The following is a 24,129-nucleotide window of genomic DNA, read 5'->3' as shown; positions in this document are numbered from 1 at the left end:
TATTTTAAATCCCTTTTAAATCTTTATAACTGCGTGTCTTGTGGATTTGGTGTTTCTGGGGATAATGCTTCTTTTCTGGACACTTACACTGGGGTGTACAGGTGAGAGTTGGAAAACAGAGAAACACTTCAGTAAGACCTTTTGCTGTGCAGGCAAAGGAGAAAGTTAAGGCTTTTCCCAAACTGTATTTTATAAAATTACATGTATTAATCTCAACCAAAGAAAACATTTTCAATTGCCTCACTAATTTTGTGTTTGTAGGTATTTTTAAGAAAAATCTTTTATTTTTTTTGCATAATGTAAGCAAATGTTTACCTAGAAAAATTAGAAAATGCAAACAGATAGGAAAACAGGTATTATGCCCCTATCAGTAATCACATCAATGAGAGCCATCTGTCAACATCTTAATGTAGATCATCTCAGTTTATGTTGATGGATAAACAGTAGACTGATTTTATTGAGTGCTTTGACCATTGTTCTATTAAAATTTCTATAAACATGTTTTATCATGGGCTCTGAGAGGGAAAAAAACGCCTTTTCCTTTTAGCTGAGACAATTCTTTAGGGTGTGGCTGTCCCCTCTGTTTTAGGGGGTTGCCAGGCACTTGTCCCGCTTAGCTCCCAGTCCTGGTTTGTTTGGCCACAGGGGACTAATACCTGAACTTGAATTAAGTTCTGTACTTTGTATTCGCCAGTTCACTTTTTATATGTGAGGTTTCAGACTTTAGGTATATATTATTTCCCTGTAAAATAAAGGCTCCTGAAAATCCACTAGAAGAATGCTAGAAATTAAAATAATTTTAAAACATAACAGAATAACAGTTTTAAGTTTCAGAGGTATTTAATTAGTTTCTAAAATAATTTTGTTTATGCCACAAGACTTTCTGAGGTTCCAAAGAGTGTAAGGAAATTTAATGACTTCTTAATTTGAATTTACAAAAGTTTATTTCTAGGATTTGGAATTATCCAGTCAGAGCCACTAAAAACCTTTTTTAGAGAAATTAAAGGTCCCTTCAGATGTGCTCTTTGCTGTTTTCCCATCAGCCTGACATTTGGAGGAGCCATGACTGCAAAGGCGGCACACCCCCCTGGCGGGATGCAAGCATTCCAGGAATTTATACTGTGATCTGCAGCTCCGAAGTATCCAGAACTTTTCCATTGTTTCTGTTGGAAGCAAAGTCTAGAGTCCTGATTTAATACCATGACCAACTTAAAACGAGAGAGGTTTTATTTTTATAATTTGCCTCCAGGTTACAGACAGCTCTTGGCGAGTTTACAAAAAAGATTTGAAATTATGCCCAGGGAGCGTAACAGAATTTCTTACCATCACGTACATTTCAGAGTTATTTCATGTCTAAAAGAAATCTGTAGAAAATGTATAGCGTATTACGTTCATAAAAACCCACTGTTACAGCATCTTATTGCTTCAAATGTCTCTCTTTCAAACACACGGACTGATGGGCTAAGGCCCCAAGTGGCTTGTTTACCCACTGATCTCACCTTGGCCATTTGTAAGGGCCACTTCTGATCAGCTGATAAACACATCCCCCCTGTGTAACCTTTGACCTTTATGGTGACAGTTTCTGATGCCCGGTCCTCATAGTTCTGTGCCAGGTTGCCTGATCATCCTGTCAGTGGCTTTTGATGACCTCTGGGTTTTTTGAGCATACATTAAGGATATTGAAATAATTGAAATGGACTGTTAATTCCTGGTGGAAAATTTAGTTTTACATGTGTGTCCAGCTTCTCACACCAGCTGCAGAATGTTGTACTACCACCAGATGTAAAGCACAGCTGAGGCCTTGCTCTGACCACCCTTGACCAGCTTACACATAACATCATTTTGGCCATTCATTAAGCTAACAGCTTTGCTATTATCTGTTGATTCTCTTTCCTTGCTACCTGATCTGTTAGAGAACTTGTTTTTTTTCTGTCTTTAATCCTATAAAAATTCATTTAATATGACCTTTATCCCTCCCACTCCCCCTGTTAAGCTTTCATTTGCTTTCAGAATTCTGACTTACCTCTGTGAACCAGTCATCCCCAGTGCTGATATCAGTGCCACACTGGCCTACTTTCACGAAAATTACACCCTTGCCTTTCAAAAATTTTAAAAAGATGTATGATGGCTTTATTTATGATGAATTTCTCAAACTTGTCTGAAATGCAGATGGCACTGTTAATTAATTCGCTCTCTCTTTTTTTTGTTACTCCTCACCCAAGGATACTTTTCCCATTGATTTTTTTTTTTTTTTTAAGAGAGAGAGAGAGTGGAAGGGAGGGAGGGAGGGAGGAAAGAACAAACATTGCCGTGAGAGAGACACATCAATTGGTACCTCCTGCCATTGCCCTGACTGGGGATGGGTGCATGCCCTTGACCAGGAATTGAACCTGAGTCTCTTTGGTGTGCAGGCTGACACTCTAACCACTGAGCCGTGGGCCAGGACTCTCTCTTACCTTTTAATGTAGCCCCTTAATTCTGTCATTTGTGTCTCTTCTGTTCTCTACGGTCTGTAACCTTAGCTTAGCAGAGTACTGGGTTGGAGCCTCTCTTCAATCTCATGTGAAAACATGCTTCCGATCTTGCAATTCCTACGAGTGACCCTCTCATTTTGGGCAGGAAGAAGAGGAAGATTTTACGAAAGAATGGTTGCGAAATCAGGAGTTTCCAGGTGATAGTGTCATAGGACTGGGGAGAGTAATCTGAAGAATGTAAGATCCTCCCTCCCTGCACCATTCCCCCCCCCCAAACCCCCCCCTCCAAAAAAAAAAAGGTAGGACCATCAAATGCCAAAGGTGGAGGAGAAACTTGGGGCTAATAAGTGAAGAAATTGGGTTTTGTAATGATGAGAGCAGAGGTAACCATGGGGAGTGGAGAGTCCGGTGCAGGGATCACGGGCTGGATGGAGTGGTGGGGAACGAGGCCACACGCACCTCCCACCCTTTGGAGAGTTGGTGTTGGTCCCTGCTCAGGGCAGCCCCTGTTCAGGCAGCCCATCCATTTCCTCCCATGCATTTCCATGACCTTTCATGGCTCTCACCGATGCGGTTTCTCCCAGTTTGGCAGTCAGCTGTGCATCCGAGTAAGATGGGGAGCTCCCCAAAGATCAGACAGACGTGCTGATAGTGAATTGTGATTTTATACTTCATAGTTGAGTAGTTCCCCAGTGAGGAGGCAGCGCATGTAGAGTTACATATGGTTCTACGTGTAATTCCTTCAAATCACCGAATGCAGGAGCCTTCACTGTTGTAATAATTTTTTAATGTACCTTATGCCATCCTTCTAGAATTTTGCATTCTCTCTGATGCCTGAACATTTTTAAAGTGAAACATTATTCTCTAGAATTTCCTAGTGTTTATTCACTTTATTGGGAGAGTGCAACATAGTCCAGAACTTAATCCTGTGGCACTTGAGGCAGTTTTGGTTTTGCACCTCGCATCCAAGCGCCAGCAGTGCAATGCTCCACATGTCCTTAAAAGCCCCCATCGTGGCTGCCGGGTTTCCCTCCAGGGCAACTATTTCACTAGAAAATCCAGTTCTATTGATATTATTTAATGGTTAATCATATTTGCTCAGATTGGTGTTCTGTGCTGTTGACTGATACTTGTTTCTGGCATAAGATAAAATTGAAATGGAGAAAAATCCGCATTCCACTTTGTTCCTTTCTTATAAATGCAGTAGAAGTCTTTATACCACTTTCATTTGCCCTTGAAACTGAGTGAATAAGGGTTATAAAGTGCTTTCTAAACAATAAGGTATCCTTTTTATGCCATTTTTGGTCTTAAGAAATAAACGTACTAGAAGGAGCACTTTTAGCAGCATCATCATTCTTGGGTTTTAATTCTGACTCTAGAGCTAATTTAGTCGTGTGGCCTGGGGCAGATGACTTCACGTCTCTGGTCCTTGGGTGTCTCTGAAATGAGAGGCATGGATTGGGACTTTCTGGTCTTAAATAGCTGAGTGGTGCTTAAGTGGTAAGAACATCAGTTTTACACTATGGGCACGGCACAGGCCTGAGAGTAAGTATACCACATCCCATCCCTAAGAACACGAAGGTTATTTTTATTTTTTGGTGAGACCTTGCAGTAGACAACTGCTGTTTTCTTTCTGTTTCATTTCGTTTTCTTCATCTTTGTGTGTGTATTTCCTTTCCTTATATATAAGCATACAGTTTGTCCTGTGCTTCATTATGTTCTTTGTCATTGTTCCCATTTCACTTTCCTCGTGTTTCATTCCTATATCTTTCTTGTTTAGAGCAAGTGGAGCACGCAGCTGGCAGTAGCCTCTGTGTAGGACCCTTCAGGAACCTGATGGTAAGTGCACACGTGTACTTACCAGGCTCCCAGTGGGCTCTGCCACACCAGCTCTCACAGGAGAAACCAGCTAGTCCCCTCTCCGCTTTGTCAGAGTCCTCATCCAGGTTATCTTTGATTATAGGTTTGTTTTTTATTTTAATTTGATTACATAAAGAACAGAAACCAAGTATCAGAAAAAATGTGCTGATTTAAGGAAATGGAGCAGTTTCCATACCTGAATTGCAATATTTGGCTTGGTGAGTGACACCAAGCATACCTTCGTGTGAATCAGGACTCCCAGGTTCTAATTTCTGTTCTGTCAGAGACTGAGGAGTCTCTTTGGGGGCCCTGGCGTTTGGTTTCTCTTGCAAAAAACAGGTAGGCCAGGGGATTTCAGTAGCTCCTTCACCCTAGTCCAGGGGTGGGCAAACTTTTTGACTCGAGGGCCACAATGGGTTCTTAAACTGGACCGGAGGGCCGGAACAAAAGCATGAATGGAGTGTTTGTGTGAACTAATATAAATTCAAAGTAAACATCATTACATAAAAGGGTACGGTCTTTTTTTTTTAGTTTTATTCATTTCAAACGGGCCGGATCCGGCCGCGGGCCGTAGTTTGCCCACGGCTGCCCTAGTCTGTGGTCCTGATGGGAAGTAGCTCGAGTGTTAGATGTTCCGATGAACATTTCCTGTACCAAATAATCTCAGGTCCATGAAAGAAGGATCATTAGATTTATGATAGTTGCATGTCTGTCATAAACTAAGTCTATCTTTGTTTACTGAAAGGAACGTGGGAGGTAAATTTAATTGTTCCATTCCTTTTTTAGAATTGGGTTTATTAGTGTTATTCAAATATTTCCTTTAAATTTTATAATAAATGTATAAACTGCAGAACCTCGCCTATCTTTAGTAACCCATATTATATTGGTTTAGCCCAGTGGTTCTTAACCTGGGGAACAAACCCCCCCCCCCCCCCCCTTCAGGGACATTTGGCCAAGTCTGGAGACTTTTGGTTGTCACACTAGAAGGTGACACTGGCATCTAGTGAGTGGGAGTCAGTGATGCTGCTGAATGTCCTCCGATGCCTTGGACAGCCCCACAACAGCGCGCGATCTGGCCAAGTGTCACTTGAGCTACAGTTGAACCCCTGCTATCCAGCCTCCAGTGGCCTGTGGTGGGATGCTCTTGGGAGCCCTCTGAATAGGATGCAGATGTTCCTGCTGAAAGTGGCTTCTCTTCACAGGGCATCAGGGTTTCCTGGTTATGGGTTTGAAAGAGGGCACCTGGGGGCAGGAGGGATATTTCTCACTGGTTAGGTTTGGAGAGTCCAAAAATAGACATTTGACATTCAGTATCAGCTAGGTGTTCTCATACTTCCTTAGGCAGAGAATAAAACTTCAAATAATATTTTTAGCTTTTAGATAGTTATGTGATCTTGTTCTGAGTACATATTAATGAATGGTATTATTAAAGTTGTACTTTGCTTTATTATAACATAAATCTAGAAATCTCACTTAGTACTTTGTTCACATAGGGCAATTTACTCTTTTATATAGCCTGCTAACTAGCCTCTATAGTGCTTGAGAAGTTGCAGAAAATCTTTGAATTGCTTTTGCAAGGGACTGTAGTACAATAAATTAATGTCTGTATTTCTATTAAATTTTACAGTGTGAGTAAGGTTAGGCATAAGAGGGAAGCTTTAGACCATACCTCTGTACTTATGTATTTTGAAAGCTCATACCTGTAGAAAGTAGTAGCAAGTAAGAATTCAGTAAGAAAGGTCAGATTTCTTGGCCTGTTTGGAGTACATGAGGTGGTACTGATATCTTACAACAAATTTGTGGTTTTGATCCAGGGAAAATTTTTCTGAATATAACTTTTGAATGTAATGTCTGAGGGCAGCAGGAGTCCTGACGTGAGTCTTTATGAGGCATGACCTGCAGAACTGGAGCAGTTCCTGTTAGTAGCCAGTCACTGGTATTTGCATTGTTTGCTACCAGTAATCTGAGATGGACTGGGCATATGTCATCGTGAGGATAAGAAAACTGGTTGAAAGGTTAGAATCCAAACCCCCTAAAGCACAACTGGATTCCTCAGGAGCCTTTGTCATTATCAGATTTACGCCAGTGCTGTTGACTGAGGGAGAAAGACTTGAAAGAGGAGGTGACTTGTGGCCATGTCACATGTTTTCATGGCCTTGCCCCTTGCAGAGGGCATGGGTTTATAATCCTCCCACCCGGAGACGTAAATCTACCTGCTCCATGAAGAGTCTGCTTCTGGGCCCACCAGGGCGTGGTTCCAGTGAATTCTGAGTTCCTTTTTAGCTGCCTTTGGAAACGAATGGATTGCCTTGTTTTCAGATATGTGTTTGAGTGAACTCTTTCTTATGCAGTTGCAGAAAACTTCTGTTTTCTTACTGAAGAATTAGGGATTCAAAATGGTATTTTAGAATTTTATTTTTAAGACCAACATTAAATGGCTAATTAAGTATTTTATTCATTTTTTCTTGTTGAATCTCTTAAATTTATTTCTCAAAATCCGGTGATGTTTTTTAGGATTAATATCTGGTGTGTATTGTTTACAAATGTTTCTATTTTTAATCATTATGATCTTTGCAGTGATAATATTTTGTGTCTCTGATCTTAAATTTCATCTGTTACCTACACTTTAATTAATTATGCTGCTCCGTAGTGATTCTCTGTTATGGAGAATACCATTTTCCAGAAACTGCCAATGTTTTCTAGTTTGTCATTTTACTAAATTAGAGATCAAGGCGGCTGTTGGTTGCAAAAGAGAAAGCTCAGGAGGCTATATGAAGCCTGGTTGAGGAGAGCATTGCAGAAAGAGAAGGGAACTGTTTGGGAAAGGTGATAGGACCTGTTCTGAATATGAAAACTGAAAAATAAAAGCTACCAGGCATAAGAAACTTGGAATTTAAAAAATGGCAAAGAGGGGTTGCAAATTCTGGTTAAATCCTAATGAGATCAAACGTCTGAGCCTCCAGTAGTAGTAACCAGTCTAGCATTGTTTATCTTTACTAAGAATCTTGGCGACTTGCGTTCACTGTTCCAGCTTGTCAGAAATGTGCTGCATTTTCCTCTTATCTTCTGAACTGTGGTATCACTTGGAATTCAGTTAATGTTTCCTGAATTCCAGCTTCCAAATCGTTAATGAAATATTGAACTGTTCTGGACCTCGACTTGAGTCCCTCAGGACCCTCAGAGTGCCGTGCCGGCCGGCCACAGTGAATTATTCATAATTACACTGCTTTGCTATTTGAGCCATTGTGCATGTGTATTCCTTACAATTCAGTGGGATCTCTGCTTCTGTTGTTTTATTTTGACAATTATAGGTGCTCATATCTTAACTAAAAGGGCCCCAAGTTATCCCGTGTTGCTTTTCCTACGTGCTTCTTAGGAGAATTTCTGCCAGTCCCTCTTATGTGTATGGTATTAAAACTGAGAGCTATCATCTAATTTTCCTGTGACATCAGTATTGTTAACTTTTCTAGAATATATTATCTATTAGTTTGATAGTTGCTTAGAGTTATGAGGCAACTAGTGCCCAAGATTCTAAAAAATACATGATTTATGGTTTTTTTTCTCTGGTGTGACTTAAAAGTATTTGTATTCATCATCTATTCCTTTCTTTAGGGATTGAAGTGATAGTTGCCCAGAAATAGACAGTTTGTTCTGATTATATTAGTGATTGTCTCCTTCAAGAATTCGGGGTAATAGTGAGTGAATGAATGAATGAACGAACAAATAAATAAATAAATAAATGGTTTATTTGTTTCAGGGAAGAAAAAACCCCAGGAAAATAAAAACAAAGGAAACAAAACTGAAGACATACAGCTGAAGACAAGCGAGCCAGATCCCACCTCTGCCAATATGAGAGATTCTGCAGAAGGTAGGCTGGGGTGTTGGGCTTGTATGATTTGGGTATGTATCACCATTTATAATTTTGTATTTCTTCGGCATGCCTGTCTGAGAGTCATTTAAGAAAAGGTTAAACAGCAAGAAGGTCCCCTACAAGCCCTTCACATTCCCCATCCCCTTCAAAAACGTACTAAAGACCTTCCTTGTTAGAAATCAAATTATGCTTGGTTAAAATAAAATGAAGCATTCTATATGATTGCATTTATAAATAATTTACAAAGTTCAAAACCATCAAAAAACATCTATGATGACAGGAGTCAGACTGACAGGGGCAGACGGGGGGGCAGTCCACTGATGTGTGGGGTGGGCACATTGGTGTATTTACTTGTAAACACTTTATCTTGCTCTATACTTACGTTTTGCATACTTTAAGTATGTTTTGTAGTTCAGTTAAAAAATTACTTAAAATATTAAATACCCTTGATTTTATATATCAGAATGAAAAATGTACAGAGTGAAAAGTGTTCCTTTGTTAGAATTTTAATTCCTATTTTATCTCGTGTTTCTTCCTACTAAATTGTCTATGGTCTCTTCTTTTTTTTTTTTTTTTAATATATTTTATTGATTTTTTACAGAGAAGAAGGGAGAGGGATAGAGAGTTAGAAACATCGATGAGAGAGATCGATCAGCTGCCTCCTGCACGCCCCCCCAGTGGGGATGTGCCCGCAACCAAGATACATGCCCCTGACCGGAATCGAACCCAGGACCCTTCAATCCTCAGGCCAATGCTCTATCCACTGAGCCAAACCGGTTCGGCATATGGTCTCTTCTGAGGACTAATATTCTAGGCCCTCCATGCTGTAAGAATTCAGAGACATGGATTGAAAGTTAATCAGAAAGGCACATTGCTCAGTTGAGCCACCATATTGAGACTATTGCTATTAGAAAAGAGGGAGCTATGTCCTAATTTGTTATGTGGTCAATTTATGCAAAGATCGGAGCTTGCTCAAGAGTTGTTCATAGTGACCCAAATAGGCCAATTTCAAAATGAAGGCTTGTGACTTTCAAGAAACATTTGTAGAGAAAAAAACCCACCAACAATATTTTTTATTCTTTTTAAGCCATTTTGGTGGTGATGACGTTCATAAAGGATTGTAATTTCCTGTGGCATTTTATGAAGCAAGAATGGACAAGTTTATTTCCCAGAACCTTATAAAACTAAGTTCTGCCCGCTGATTTGCTAAGACATTTGTTTGAACAACAAAAATACTAAGGACCCTCCCTACGTTTAGTGGCAGAATTAAAACAAAAATCCAGGAGCCCCTTTCCCCCTTCGAAAATTCAAGACAGTTATTTTTTTCCTGATACAACATCAGGCCCCATGAAAAAAGATAATTAATATTTACCTTTTTGTGGAATAACTGGTTAAAGTGTGATTGGCTCTGTACAGCGTAGTTGTCATTACTGAATGTTCTGCGTATTCTTAAAAAAGTGGTCTGAGCAAGCAGTCCAGACTCTTCCTTTGTTCCCCAAACCTCCCGTTATGTTTAAAACTCAGCGACCACATGGACACACTTTGGTGTGGGCCTTACTAGTGAGCAGAGCTGTGTTTTGGTTTATATTGCTTTGGACAATTTCAAATCTGAAATTGTTTACCAATCACAGAGAGAGAAAATAATACATTTATATATTTTTTTCCATTAAAAGACGCCACAGATTTTGGCCCAAAAAGAACTCCATAAAGAAATTTTTGTGCCTTACAGATGTTATTTTCAATTTCTGTAGTCTCATTCCAACTTTTTTTTAGCAACATGTTGGGTCTGTGTTGAACATGTAGTATTTCAAAAGGGACTTAGCTCCTAATTTGAAATACATTACCACCATCAAATGACTGGTTTCTCAGTTTGTGGAAAACTCATGGAATTTATGAAATTTGTTGGGGGGTAGGGTGGGAAGACTGGTGTCTGTTTAGAAGCAGTAGCCTCGTTGCCAGTAAAATGGTGGCATGTGGGTAAAAGTAAGACGGATACTCCTAGGAAACCTTGCATTTAGAGAGCTTGGCACAGTTGGCCTTTTTAGCCCCCACTTCCCCTGTGTCCAGGCGTTCACCAGGTCTGTGACAGGCTCTTCTATCTTGATAGTCTGGCCACTGTTTTCTGCCTCCACTGCTACATCTCTTAATGTAGGCAGCAGCATCTCCCTTCTAATACCACTGCATCAGTATTGGTTGCCTGCAGTAATGTGTCTTCCCGGTCCCTTAATCCACATCACAGCCAAAATCTCCCATCTGGCATCCTCCCATCTGGCTTTAAAATATCTTAATGGTTCCCCATTGCCCACCTGTAAGTCCAGAATAATTCACAGTGTGCTACATGTTTTGATTCCTCCTGCTGCCTTTCCTTTTCTCTCCTTGACCTTCACGTTCAGACTGCCCAGTACTTTATCTAGGAAGCCTCCCCTGATTAAGCCACATACAGTGTTCCTCTTGTGTGCTTCTGTAGCAGCACGTACTTCCACAGGCGTAACCATTGATTTATGACAGTGGTGTTGCCTGCTTGCTTTCCTGTAGCTCTATAAGGATAAGGATCTTGACAGTGTTGTTCGCCTAGTACTGGCATACAGTAAATACTTGCCCAGCGAAAGGGGGGACGATTCAGTTAACAAGCCAGGAAGTCCCAGAGCTTTTCTAACTCGTGTATATAGTGCAAGGGGCCTAGTTCAACAGACAGGTGGTACTGTGGAGAAGGACACTCTCTGTCAGCAGTAGATGCGCTGTGACAGCTCCTGTCTGGGAGTCCCCTGCTCTCCCTAGGTTTTCTCCCAACCGCTATTCCATTTCTCTGCTTTTCTTTATAGCTAAACTTGAAAGAGTTGCTTATAGTCTCCCTGTCTCTCCCTCCTTACCCTCTTTTAGGAACTCTATTAGGCATTTGTCCCCACTACTCCACTAAAACTGTTACCATGATCACCACACACCCACCTTGGTAAAGGGAATGCTCCATTCTCAGTCCTTATCTTACCCAACCCCTCAGCAGTTCTGCACACAGCTGATCACTCCCTCCTTGAAACTTTGTTTACTTAGCCTAAGCCACCACTCTCTCGATTCTCCAACTACCTCACTGGTCATTTCTCTGACCTCTAAGTACTGGAGTCATCTGGGGGCAGTCTTCCCTCCTCTCTTCTGTCTGCATTCACTCTCCAGGTGACCTCGCCCAGTCCCATGCTCCAAATACTATTTTGTGTCTAAGGATTTGTACATTTCTAGACTCAGCCTCTGTTGAACTCGAGTCATCCATAACTGCTTAACATCTTTACGTGGATAGCTGTCAGGTACCTCAAAGTTTTAATACATCAAAATGAACTCTACTTTCCTCCAGCACACACACACATAGCCCACACCTGCTCTTTCCTCAGTTTCCTACTGCTTAGCAAACAGGATTATTGCGGTTGCTGTGGCTCCTTGACATCTCCCTCACCACAGCTAGTTAGCAAGCACATCTTGTTAGTTTACCTCCAAAATGTATCCAGAGTCAGATCATTCCCACCACCTCCCCTGCCACCCTAGCCCCCACCCTGTCCCTTCTCCTGCAGGATGCAGCTCTTGGCTCCCTGCCTCCACCCTTATCCTCCTGGAACTTCATATCTTCCTTGTACCAGAAGTGATTCTCTTGAATATGAGTGAGTTATATCATATTTCTGTTAGAACTTCAGCTCCCTGTTTCACTCCGAGTTAAGGCCAGCAGCCTGCAAGGTCCTGTGTGAGTTGGCCTCTGATCTCATCTTCTGCTCTCCTGCCTTCCTCCAGTCCCCCTCACCCCCACAGTCTTTCCAGATTCCTTGCTATTCCTTGAACACATCCAACAAGTTCTTGACTCAGAACTTTAGTATCTGCTGTTTACTCTATCCAGAGGGCTCCCCTCCCCTGCATATTCACATGACTCACTTTTTTTAGGCCTCTGCTCAACTGTCACCTTACCAGTGAGTCCTTCCCTGCCCACCTGGGTTTCTTCTTGGGCATTGAGACTCCTGAGTTGCTAATAATTTGATCAGGCTTAGAAGAGATGATCTCTAAAGTTACTTTTACTTGAAAAAATCCTGATCATATGATTCTGGAAACTGTTCTAGCTTCTAAAAATGTAGATTTAGTCAGGAAGGGAGGAGAGAATCATTCCATTCAAGGAAGACCACTAAGAATCTAACCTGGTAGGTAATATATTTAGCTTATTTCAGTTTGGAATCCTGAGAAATTGGAATTCACAACTAGTCTCCTGAAATTCAGTGTCTGCTACTTCAACAAAATTTTAGGCACCACAATTCCTATAAATAAAAATATTTATATATGTATGACTAAACACAGAAAAGAATCTAAGCTCCAAGTGACTCTTTGTTCACCTATGTCTCCTCACTGCCCAGTGTATTGTCTGGTTAATACCAGGTGCTCTGTAAATATTAGCTGAATGAATGAATGAATGAAAGAAATGGATTTAAGTGCAATACAACTTTATAAATGAGAATGTAGAGTTGTTGTTGTTAATCATAACCTTCCTTACACATTTTAAGTACTGAGAGAAATAACTTGAATAATAAGAATTGATCTTAAATCGGCTAGTTTTGCCCTCACCTCCATGCTTCTACTTCCCTCTGCTTTCAGGTGCCAAAGAAGAGGATGAGAAGCCCTCAGCTCCAGCAGCTGAGCAGACAGCTGTTCAGGAGGTGGTTAATCAGGATGTGCTTCCAGAACTAGGAACCCCTCTCCCTGCCTGCGAGCTGCACACAGAAGAACCAGACAAGAAGCTAGAAGCAACAAATTGTGAGGTGAATGACTTGGAGGAAGAGGAGGAGGAGGAAGAGGAGGAAGACGATGGGTTGGAAGAAGAGGGGGAAGAAGAAGCTGACATGCCAAATGAAAGTTCTGTGAAAGAGCCAGAAATACGGTGTGATGAGAAGCTAGAAGATTTATTAGAAGAACCAAAAAACATTTCAAAAGAAACTCTTGAAGACTCTCCAGAGGTAACTCCTGTTATCAAAATTCCCAAAACTAAGGAAGAAGCCAATGGTGATGTATTTGAAACATTAATGTTTCCATGTCAGCATTGTGAAAGGAAGTTTACAACCAAACAGGGGCTGGAACGGCACATGCACATCCATATATCTACAGTCAACCATGCTTTCAAATGCAAGTACTGTGGGAAAGCATTCGGCACCCAAATTAACAGGCGGAGGCATGAGCGTCGCCATGAGGCAGGGTTAAAGCGAAAAGCCGGCCTAACACTACAGCCATCAGAGGACCCAGCTGATGGCAAAGAATCTGGAGACAGTGTCACTCCAAAAGATGACTCGCTTCCTCCCAATCTTGGGCAAGACTGTCTGATCTTGAGTTCAGAGAAAGCTTCCCAAGAAACAGTAAATTCTTCTGTTGTAGAAGAGAATGGAGAAGTTAAAGAGCTTCATCCATGCAAATACTGTAAGAAGGTTTTTGGCACTCATACTAATATGAGACGGCACCAGCGCAGGGTTCATGAACGTCACCTGATTCCCAAAGGTGTGCGGAGAAAAGGAGGCCTCCTGGAAGAGCCCCAGCCGCCCGCAGAGCGGGCCCAGCCCCCCCAGAATGTCTACGTTCCCAGCACTGAACCCGAGGAGGAAGGGGAGGCAGATGACGTGTACATCATGGACATTTCTAGCAATATCTCTGAGAACTTAAATTACTATATTGATGGTAAAATTCAAACCAGCAGCAGCACCAGTAACTGTGATGTGATTGAGATGGAGTCCAGTTCGGCTGACTTGTATGGTATAAACTGTCTGCTCACTCCAGTTACAGTGGAAATTACTCAGAATATAAAGACCACACAGGTCCCCATAGCAGATAATCTTCCTAAAGAGCCTTCCAGCAGCACAAACAGTGAGTCCAAGAGACGGAGAACTGCTAGTCCTCCTGTGTTACCCAGAATCAAAGCTGAAGCAGAGCCTGAGCCCATAGCACCCTCGTGCTCCTTGAGCCTGCCCCTTAGCATCTCCACCACGGAGGCGGTGTCTCTCCACAAAGAGAAAGGCGTGTTCTTGTCGTCAAAGCTCAAGCAGCTCCTTCAAACCCAGGATAAACTAACTCCTCCTGCAGGGATTTTGGCAGCTGAGATCACTAAGTTAGGTCCTGTCTGTGTGTCGGCTCCTGCGTCGATGCTGCCTGTGACCTCCAGTAGGTTTAAGCGGCGGACCAGCTCCCCTCCCAGCTCTCCACAGCACAGTCCTGCCCTTCGAGACTTCGGAAAGCAAAGCGATGGGAAAGTAGTGTGGACTGATGCAGTTCTGGGTTCCAAAAAGCCCAAGTTAGAAAGTCATAGCAACTCCTCCCCGGTGTGGAGTTTGTCTGGGAGAGACGAGAGGGAAACCGTGAGCCCACCATGCTTTGATGAATTCAAGGTATCCAAAGAGTGGGCCGCCAGTTCCACTTTTAGCCCTGTGTGCAACCAGCAGCCACTGGATTTATCCAGCGGTGTCAAACAGAAGACTGAGGGTTCCGGCAAGCCTCCGGTCCAGTGGGAGTCTGTGTTAGATCTCAGTGTGCATAAAAAGCCTTGTGGGGACTCAGAAAGCAAGGAATTCAAAGACAGCAACGTGGCACAGCCAGCCTGCGGTGCTGTCAAGAAGAAGAAGCCGACCACCTGCATGCTGCAGAAGGTCCTTCTCAATGAATACAATGGCATCGGCGTGCCCATCGAAAACACGGCAGATGTCACCAGGAGCCCGAGTCCTTGTAAATCCCTGGATCCCCAAGCAGATCCTGACCTTGGGCCTGACACGAGTTTATCTGCCCCTCCTGTGGAGCACCCACCTGATGTTTCTCCTTCATCTCCTGCCTGCCAGACATCCTCTCTTTCCTCGGGGCAGCTGCCTCCTCTCTTGATGCCAACACACCCCTCATCCCCTCCACCCTGTCCTCCTGTGCTAACTGTTGCCACACCACCTCCTCCACTCCTGCCTACCATACCTCTTCCAGCCCCCTCTTCCGGGGCGTCTCCTCTCCCGTGTCCCTCTCCACTCTCAAATGCTACTGCACAGTCCCCACTTCCGATTCTTTCTCCTACGGTGTCTCCCTCGCCTTCTCCCATTCCTTCCGTAGAGCCTCTCATGTCTGCTGCCTCTCCGGGGCCTCCAACACTCTCATCATCTTCTGCATCTTCATCTTCATTCTCTTCATCTTCCTCCTCTTCCCCCTCACCACCTCCTCTGTCAGCAGTGTCATCCGTTGTTTCTTCTGGGGATAATCTGGAAGCCTCCCTCCCCATGATATCTTTCAAACAGGAGGAATTAGAGAATGAAGATCTGAAACCCAGGGAAGAACCCCCGTCTGCAGTTGAACAGGATATTGTTCAGGAAACATTCAACAAAAACTTTGTCTGCAACGTGTGTGAATCACCTTTTCTTTCCATTAAAGATCTAACCAAACATTTATCTGTTCATGCTGAAGAATGGCCCTTCAAATGTGAATTTTGTGTGCAGCTTTTTAAGGCTAAAACTGACTTGTCAGAACATCGCTTTTTGCTTCATGGAGTTGGGAATATCTTTGTGTGTTCAGTTTGTAAAAAAGAATTTGCTTTTTTGTGCAATTTGCAGCAGCACCAGCGAGATCTGCACCCGGATAAGGTGTGCACACACCACGAGTTTGAGAGTGGCACCCTGAGGCCGCAGAACTTTACAGATCCCAGCAAGGCCCACGCAGAGCATATGCAGAGTTTGCCGGAAGATCCTTTAGAAACGTCGAAAGAGGAAGAGGAGTTAAATGATTCTTCTGAAGAGCTTTACACGACCATAAAAATAATGGCTTCTGGGATAAAGACGAAAGATCCAGATGTTCGATTGGGTCTCAATCAACATTACCCAAGCTTTAAACCGCCTCCATTTCAGTACCATCACCGAAACCCCATGGGTATCGGTGTGACGGCCACCAACTTCACTACACACAACATTCCACAGACGTTTAGCACTGCCATTCGCTGCACAAAGTGCGGCAAAGGTGTAGACAACATGCCCGAGTTACACAAGCATATCCTGGCCTGCGCTTCTGCCAGCGACAAGAAGAGGTACACCCCTAGGAAAAACCCAGTACCGCTGAAACAGACGGTGCAACCCAAAAACGGCGTGGTGGTTTTGGAGAACTCTGGGAAAAATGCCTTTAGACGAATGGGACAACCCAAAAGACTGAACTTTAGTGTCGAACTCAGCAAAATGTCACCAAATAAGCTCAAATTAAATGCATTGAAGAAAAAAAACCAGCTTGTTCAGAAAGCAATCCTGCAAAAAAACAAATCTGCCAAGCAGAAGGCGGACTTAAAAAATGCTTCAGAGTCCTCACACATCTGTCCGTATTGCCATCGGGAGTTCACGTACATAGGAAGCCTGAATAAGCATGCTGCTTTCAGCTGTCCCAAAAAACCGCTTTCTCCTCCCAAAAAAAAAGTTTCCCATTCGTCCAAAAAAGGTGGGCATGTGTCACCTGCAAGTAGTGACAGAAACAGCAGCAACCACCGCAGACGGACCGCAGATGCCGAGATTAAAATGCAAAACACGCAGGCTCCTTTGGGCAAGACTAGAGCTCGCAGCTCAGGCCCCGCACAGGTCCCACTGCCCTCCTCGTCCTTCAGGTCCAAGCAGAATGTCAAATTTGCAGCTTCGGGGAAGTCCAAGAAACCAACCTCCTCTTTAAGGAACTCGAGTCCAATCAGAATGGCCAAAATAACTCATGTTGAGGGGAAAAAGCCCAAAGCTGTGGCCAAGAATCATTCTGCTCAGCTCTCGAGCAAGACGGCCCGGAGCCTGCACGTGAGGGTACAGAAAAGCAAGGCCGTCTTACAAAGCAAATCCGCTCTGGCCGGTAAGAAAAGAACAGACCGGTTCAATGTAAAATCCAGAGAACGGAGTGGCGGGCCCATCACCCGAAGCCTCCAGCTGGCAGCTGCTGCCGACCTGGGTGAAAGCAGAAGGGAGGACAGCAGTGGCAAGCAGGAGCTGAAGGACTTCAGGTAAGCTGTCTCCCAGGGCCTGAGGAATTCAGCTCCGGAGCGTGGGGGCGGGAAAGACGGTTGGAAGCGAACAGTATACTTGCCCAATGGCTTTTTTTTCTTTTTCCTGTGTAATTTTGACATAAGCACTTAAAGGAAATGGGGTTGCTTAAGTTAGAGGCTGCTGCAGAGATGGATACCGCCTAGCTTTATCTCAGACCCAGGACTCACAAAAGGGGGCCATTTCTTTTAGGGCCAGTGTGAACTGAATTTGAAACTATGAAAAGCTCTCAAAAGGACCCTGTTATGAAAAGATGAAATTCTCTTAAACTTCCTCCCTATCTTGGGAAATATCTCAGTGTCACTTTTATTTTTTCTGGATTATAGGTGGTTTCTTCTGTTAAAATGGATCTCTGAGGCCATTAAAACCACATTGCAATCTCGTCAATGTTTCTGTGATTCAAGCATAGTTATAGTAACGGAGAATGCTTCCATGATTCATGCTTCTATAGTTTTCATTCAAAAAACTTGCCTCATGGCTTAAAACAAAATGCACCGTACTCATTTTAAAATGCCTTAAGTTCCCCACCCCTCCTCTCTCCAGCAAAGGGTGACACAGGCCGGATCCCAAAGGGGCAGCAGCCAGGAGTATGCTTAGAACTGCAGCAAGGCCAGGCTCCTTGGCTGGCCGGGCACATGCTGAAACCCAGGGCAAGTCAGGTGGCCGTCAGTGCCTTTGTTTCCCAGTAATGATGTAAGAGTTCATCTTAGATTTGAGGTGATTTTGCTGTTTTATTTGTGTCCTCCCTATATTCAGAAGTGTTCTTAGTGACAAAAACATAGGGTAATAGTTAAATTGGTTATGTTGACTTCTCAAACTTTCTAAATCATTTAAATAACCTTGGTTTGACGCACTTTCTTGGGATTCCTGCTGTTTCCTGAAAAATGCCTACGGGTCAAACTTGTGAAAAGCTCACCATCAGATAGGATTTCTGCAAAATACTTCAAAATCTTGTCCTTTCAGAGGGAGTTGCCGGACTCAAGGCTTTCTTGGTTATCCCTCTCAGTGTCTGAAAAGTCTTTGGTGTTTCAGACAAGCAGAATTAGAGCTCGCTGGGGAGTGGTCTGCCATTTGGGGAGGTCATGAGGATCCAAAGGTACTGTTACCAGTGCACAGCTGACGAGGTAGAATTCTGGGTGCCCGTGTGCCTTAAGTCATGGCTAAAGAATGATGTAGAGAAGAATTGTTAGCCAAGACTGATAGTTAAAAAGCTACTTCAGAAATGTACTAAACAATTAGTTACTATAGATCTTACTCAGCATCTGGCCTCTGGCCATGCCATATGCATAAGCACCTATTAGCCATTATAGTGGCCTGCTGTAGTGTTTTAACTGTACCTGTTTGTACTCTGTCTTTGTTCTGGAAGTTCCTCAACAATAGGAGGTTCTTGAACTCAAGTCCTTTCCAAAGATAAAGAGCCAGAATATGTCATCATTTTTACAGACTGTACTACAAAACATGCCCGGGTGGTTGATGCTTTAGAATGCACTATGCGTACCCGCCTTTGTCTCCAGTCTTGTCTGAGAGAATCATTTTGTACTGGATCCCATTTATACCATTCAAGGGTAAAGAAAAGTTCTCTGAGTCACTACATTTATCAAGTTCATTCAGTTAGCCTCTTACTCATCCAGTGCTTTTGGAAGAAGACCACAGGGGACCAAAGTGCCTACTAAAATTGTATCTCTGTTTCCTCCAGTTTATTGTGATTATTTTGCTTTGTTTCATTGGTTTCATTGTTTAACAGAGGGTTACAATGCTAGAGTGAAATTGGCCTAAAAGGAAGCACAGAGAATCAGATAAGAAAACTGTTGTTCTCACTGGTAGGTGGCAGCAGCAGCATCCCCGCTAGCTGACCCCCCTTGGTGTTTGTCACTGAACTGTGCTGTGGACACATCAGAAGGATGTGTTTTAAAAGGGGTCCATTTACAAGTGACCATAAATTTGTGAAGACAGGGCATCATATTCTGATTATCTGGGCACAAGAGTGGGCATTTCTTCAGGGGGTTTGTTCTCTTTTTAGTGCCTTTAGCCCATTTGGTATAAAACCAGGATTCCTGAACTCAGGCCTGAGATTATCATGAGGGCTTAGCAGGCCTCGTCCTTGGTACATACTTGTTGCGTTACACTGGTAAGGAGTTGTTTTAACTATAGTCGTCTTCCCTTTCAGTAGATTTCTACTTGTAAATTTTATTCAGGGATGATTTCATGGCACCTCGTCAGAAATACTCACTTCTCTCTGTTCTCAGTGATTTCGCTTTACTCACCCTGTTGTGTACTGAAGGACTTCCCACAGCACTGGCAGCAGCACCTCCTCCTGCGTGTTTCATCATAGCCATCTGTGATTAAGAGCCAGCCCCCAGCATTCACCACAGGTTATTACAGAAATAAAACGATGTTTCCTCCCATATCCATCTCTGCCACACCACTCCAGATAGGGCTGGGGCCTGGCCAGCGTGTGCCTATTGAGTAGGGCCCCCAAGTAGCTGCACACTTCCAGAATCAACCTGTTACTGTCCTAACATTTGTCATATGGATCATCTCACCTTCTCTTTAACATGGTCAATTCATGTAAGGTTGTGTTATGTTGTCATTTATCTTCAGTTTTCTTATTTTCTAGGAACTTCCTGTAGAAAAGCCCCCCACACAAAACAAACCTTAATTGACTAAATAAAGATAATGCATGCTCAACTTAGGATAAGCACTACGACAAAGGATGCGAAATCTACCAAGCTTGCAAGACCAGTTGAAGCTGTCTCACAAATCCGCAGGCTTCTTGTTGCCCTGGTTAGAGTCAGGCATCTGCTTCTTCGCTGGTGCCCAACACGTGCTGGGCACCTGGGTGATTGAGATGCCAGAGGTGCTGTAAGACGGGCTAGATGAACTGGCCCATCATCACAGGACTGATAACTCAGATGTGAGTGTGGCCCTGGTTTTGGCACATAGCAGAGGAAGGAGTGATTTGAACCTAACCTTGCAAAGCAAGTTCTCTTTTTTTATCAGTGGTTTATTGTAGATTTCAGGGATGACAATTCTAATGCACTTGTTTTAAGAAGTTTTGGTCACACACCAGCTCTTGATGCCTTTCTTTTAAGTTAATTACAGACAGAGGCATTTAGCTTCTCTCTCTGCCTGCTTTTTTTTTTTTTTTTAATCACAAGCTGATGGCCAGCATAATGGAGAGGAAACCGGATTGGATATGGACTCCTTTTTTATGCCTCTTCCAGTTTCATGTGTGTTTATCCAGATGGACATCCTCTCGAATAACTATGTGGCACTAATTTATAACTGTTATGTTATGGGAGGCTATGTAGCAATATACCGATGCCTAGGATGCATCTCAGGCCTAGAAAGGTGTATGTCTGCACTTAAGTAAAAAAGTAAAAATAAATTTACATACCAGGCTTACACTGCAGTCTCTAATAGAGATTTAAAAACTACAAATTGGCCTTTTCCTGGGTGTATCATTTCTCCATACATTATATATGCTTTCACCCTAATTAATGACTGAGTTGGTGGGAAATGGCTAGGTTATTCATGTGTTTTTTTCTTTTGTTTTCAACTTTAAAAGTAATCTACCTCTTAAAATGTGTAGTTTAATACTTGTTTGGTGAATTTGTGCCATTTTAATCCTTTCACTATCATTCCCATTTTGTTACATTTCTGTTCTGGGGACTTTTGTGTTGAAATATTGTATAAAGCATTTGTAGCAGTTTAAAAATAAAATATTTAAAATTATTTAAATTGTTTTGGATGCTTCAATTGTATTGTGATTTGCCTTTTACATTTGTGTTTGAGTTGTTAATCTGGAGAGTGTTCTTGTACTGGAGTTTGCTGTTAGTTATTTTACTGTTTCTTGTTGGAGAGTTATGATATAAAAGACTATTTTAATGAAAACATTAAAATTTACAATTTGACATACAAAAGGGATTGTCTGTTGATTTGAACCAATGTAGCCTTTTAAGAGAGAAAGAGGCTAATTGTAGACAGACCGGCTAAGAGTGCTGTTTGCTGTTTATCCCTTCCAGGATGAAACATCATTTGAGCTTGTCAGATGTACAAAAGTTTTTTATGCTGTTGCTAGCAAGCACTTAATAACTAGGGTAACGTTAAATGATACATTTTATATCATTGTAACCAATAAAAACTTTCTAAAAGCTTGTGAAAGGACTGCATTTTGTACATGGTTGGGAGCAGTGAAGGGCAGAAATGAAGAGGCCGTAGGAAAAGCGTTGGAAGCCGCACACTGTGCTGTGTGCTGTGCAGGGTCCGCCCAGAGGACCTCCTCACGTGTTCCTGTTCGGCATTGACTATTTGTTATATCACATCCTTATCTGCTGTTGAGCGGGTAGCCATGAAGTCGGTCAGTGTGCTCTGAGGGACCTCAAGAGTGAAATAAAGCATTTCACAGGTGGGGTCTCTACTTCCTCGGTGCTTGCTAACGGTTTACTCTGGTTTGGGGATTTTTATTGTTAAGAATCCCCAAAGAATGAAACAAAGAAGTTGGAACATCTGTATTGAGTTTATATGGGATTGCTGTTTTTCTTGAGATTGAATGTTTGCAGTTTCATAAAGTCCCACGATAGCACTGTGGTTCTCATGCTTTACATCAGTATGTGTCATTCCAAAGTCTTAGGGAAAGGCGGTAAAGTGAAGGAGTGATCAGTGTCTCCTGGCCAAATGTCCTCTGGTTCATGATTCACCTTCCCCACCCCCGGAGACCCAGCGGGAGGGGGAGGGCGGTTTCACAGGAGGAAGCGGGGAGGCGCTGGGTTGGAGGAGTTCGGACTGGCTTTCTGTGTTTGCTGTTTAATGGCCCTACACAGAGGGCTGAGCACACACAGCTCCCTGCAGACTGCACATTGTGGGAGGAGAGGGCGCTCTTTGTGGAGGAAGTGGGTTCCATCTTGGCCGTCTGCTCGCCATTCCTCTCCCTCCATGCCGGCAGCCAGCAGGCATCGCACATACACTCGCCTTCCAGCCTCCTATGGCCTGCTTCGGTGGCTCAGCCTTGGGCAAGGTATTTCTGGATCTTAGTTCCCAGTCTCTTCCAAGTAGGGAATGGCTAGGTGGTCTCTGCGTTTTCCTTTGTCCTCTTACTGGGTGTGGAGGCTGAGACTTTTGCGGGACTGGGAGTTTGCCTACAAGATGCTGGGCCTTAAAGTGCCGTGGGATATTTTTTTAAAAAAGAAACTAGGTCCAGAATGGTGGGAATGATGAGTTCCATATTACTGTTAAATTCTTCCTAGACAAAAACAACAAGGTCAAAAAAATATCGTTGGAACAAAACTTGAAGTTTGAGTGGGAGAGACGTAGAGGGAAAATGTGCGACTGCTCATTGGTGGACCAGGTCAGGCTCTGTGCCCCAGTCTCCCGTTTGGAGACCCCCCGGGCCTCGTCCCGACCTCCAGCCGCTCTGGTTCACTGGAGTTCCTCGCCTGCAAGTGGTGACAAGCTTCTGGGAACCTGACAGCTATCCCGTGTGCAAGGCACTGCCCTAAGCATTTTCAGACACTTGACAACAGCACCCGGAGGTTGGTGTCATTTACAGATGGGGAATCAGACTTGGGGGAGTTGAAAGCGCCAACCTGGGATTTGAACTGCCTCCGACCTGCACCATCCTGTCTATTATTTTTACAGCATATTATTATTATTTTTTTTAAGTTTCATTTCCTCTAGTTGTATAAAGCTCTTTATAAAGGCTTCCCCTGCATTTGTGAACAAGTAGAGTCACCCCTTTGTGAGCAAGGAAGTCTTCCTGCTGCAGCAAGACCGTCAGTAGGAGCAGCTCCTGGAGCACCGGGTCTGGTTTCACTCTGAACCAGAGTGTGCTCCTGCCCACGTCACGGCCGCTCCAGTCCCGCTGACTTTCTAGATCAGCGGGGTCGAAACGACCCTTTCACAGGGGTCGCCTAAGACCATCAGAAAACACATATATAATTACATATTGTTTTTGTGATTAATCACTATGCTTTAATTATGTTCAATTTGTGACAATGAAATTGGGGGTCACCACAACATGAGGAACTGTATTAAAGGGTTGTGGCATTAGGAAGGTTGAGAACCACTGTTCTAGATTGATCTGATTAGTCAACAGAAATCGCCTAAGGAAAATCAAGGTCGCTATCATAATGTCCTCTGGTCTTGAAAGTGGTTCTAAGGAAGGGTCTGGGGATCCTGGGAAGCGTCCTCGGTTGTCACTTGAGAACTTTGACCTGTTGGGCATTAGCCCAAAAAGAAAGTTGATCGGGACTTGCCTTCCCCGCTTAGCAAGTACTAGTATGTATTCCGTGCAGATCAAAGGGTTAAAATTCTGCCGGTAGTAAGTTGTTTTTAAAGTGTAGGATTACAGCCAAGAGAGTGTGTGTAGATTTTATTTACCTTCTAGATTATGAATTAGAAAAGCCATCACGACTGCATTAAATTGCTTGCAGTTCTGTTGTGAGCCATTAAAGGGGCTTGGAAATACTTTTATTAGAGTTAACTTGCTGAACTACTGGGGTAATGGGATTTGTACGTGCTTCTGTTTTCTGCCTCACTTATACCAGCTGGATTCCTTTTCAACTATCTCTTACAGAAAGTGGCCCCAAATCCAGGCAGGTGTCCCAAAGAACAGATTTTTAGGGAAGATTTTTAGTGCCTAAATGTGCCTTCCCAAGTCCAGTTTATAAACCACAGCGACAAGCCAGACAGAACCCACGATTCTGAACATTCCTTGTTAGTTGCTACCTGAGTTACCCAGTTGGGGTGAGAACTTGGGTGTCACGTTAGCAATGACAGAAAGCTACAGGAGGATTTTAAAGTCCAGGTTTCTATTCTGAACATATTCCTAAAAATATTCCTATAGTAGTGTTTAGACAGGTGCAGTCTGGAATTCTGCTTAGGTAACTACTGAGTG

The 24,129-nt window shown here is 43.1% G+C and overlaps 1 protein-coding gene across 18 annotated transcripts in view; it reads left to right on the top strand.

Annotated features, from left to right (window-relative positions):
* PRDM2 (PR/SET domain 2) overlaps window positions 1-24,129 on the top strand; it is a 95,491-nt gene that overhangs the window by 53,597 nt on the left and 17,765 nt on the right. For 9 of the 18 annotated variants that reach the window (XR_001351177.2, XM_023744258.1, XM_023744255.1 and 6 more), the window contains 2 exons: window positions 8,092-8,202; window positions 12,823-17,194. Coding sequence is in view for 17 of the 18 variants with exons in the window: in XM_023744258.1 (XP_023600026.1) it covers window positions 8,092-8,202; window positions 12,823-17,194 (4,483 nt within the window). In the remaining variant the exon portion in view is untranslated. Of the gene's footprint in view, window positions 1-4,254; window positions 4,314-8,091; window positions 8,235-12,822; window positions 17,195-19,480; window positions 21,389-24,129 lie in introns of those variants that run through there. The other 9 variants (XM_006102914.3, XM_014468274.2, XM_023744262.1 and 6 more) reach the window with 5 other exon arrangements.

This window comes from Myotis lucifugus, unplaced genomic scaffold (genome assembly GCF_000147115.1).
Source record: "Myotis lucifugus unplaced genomic scaffold, Myoluc2.0 scaffold_441, whole genome shotgun sequence".
NCBI classification, from domain to species: Eukaryota; Metazoa; Chordata; class Mammalia; order Chiroptera; family Vespertilionidae; genus Myotis; species Myotis lucifugus.
This window is presented reverse-complemented; position numbering and strand designations above follow the sequence as displayed.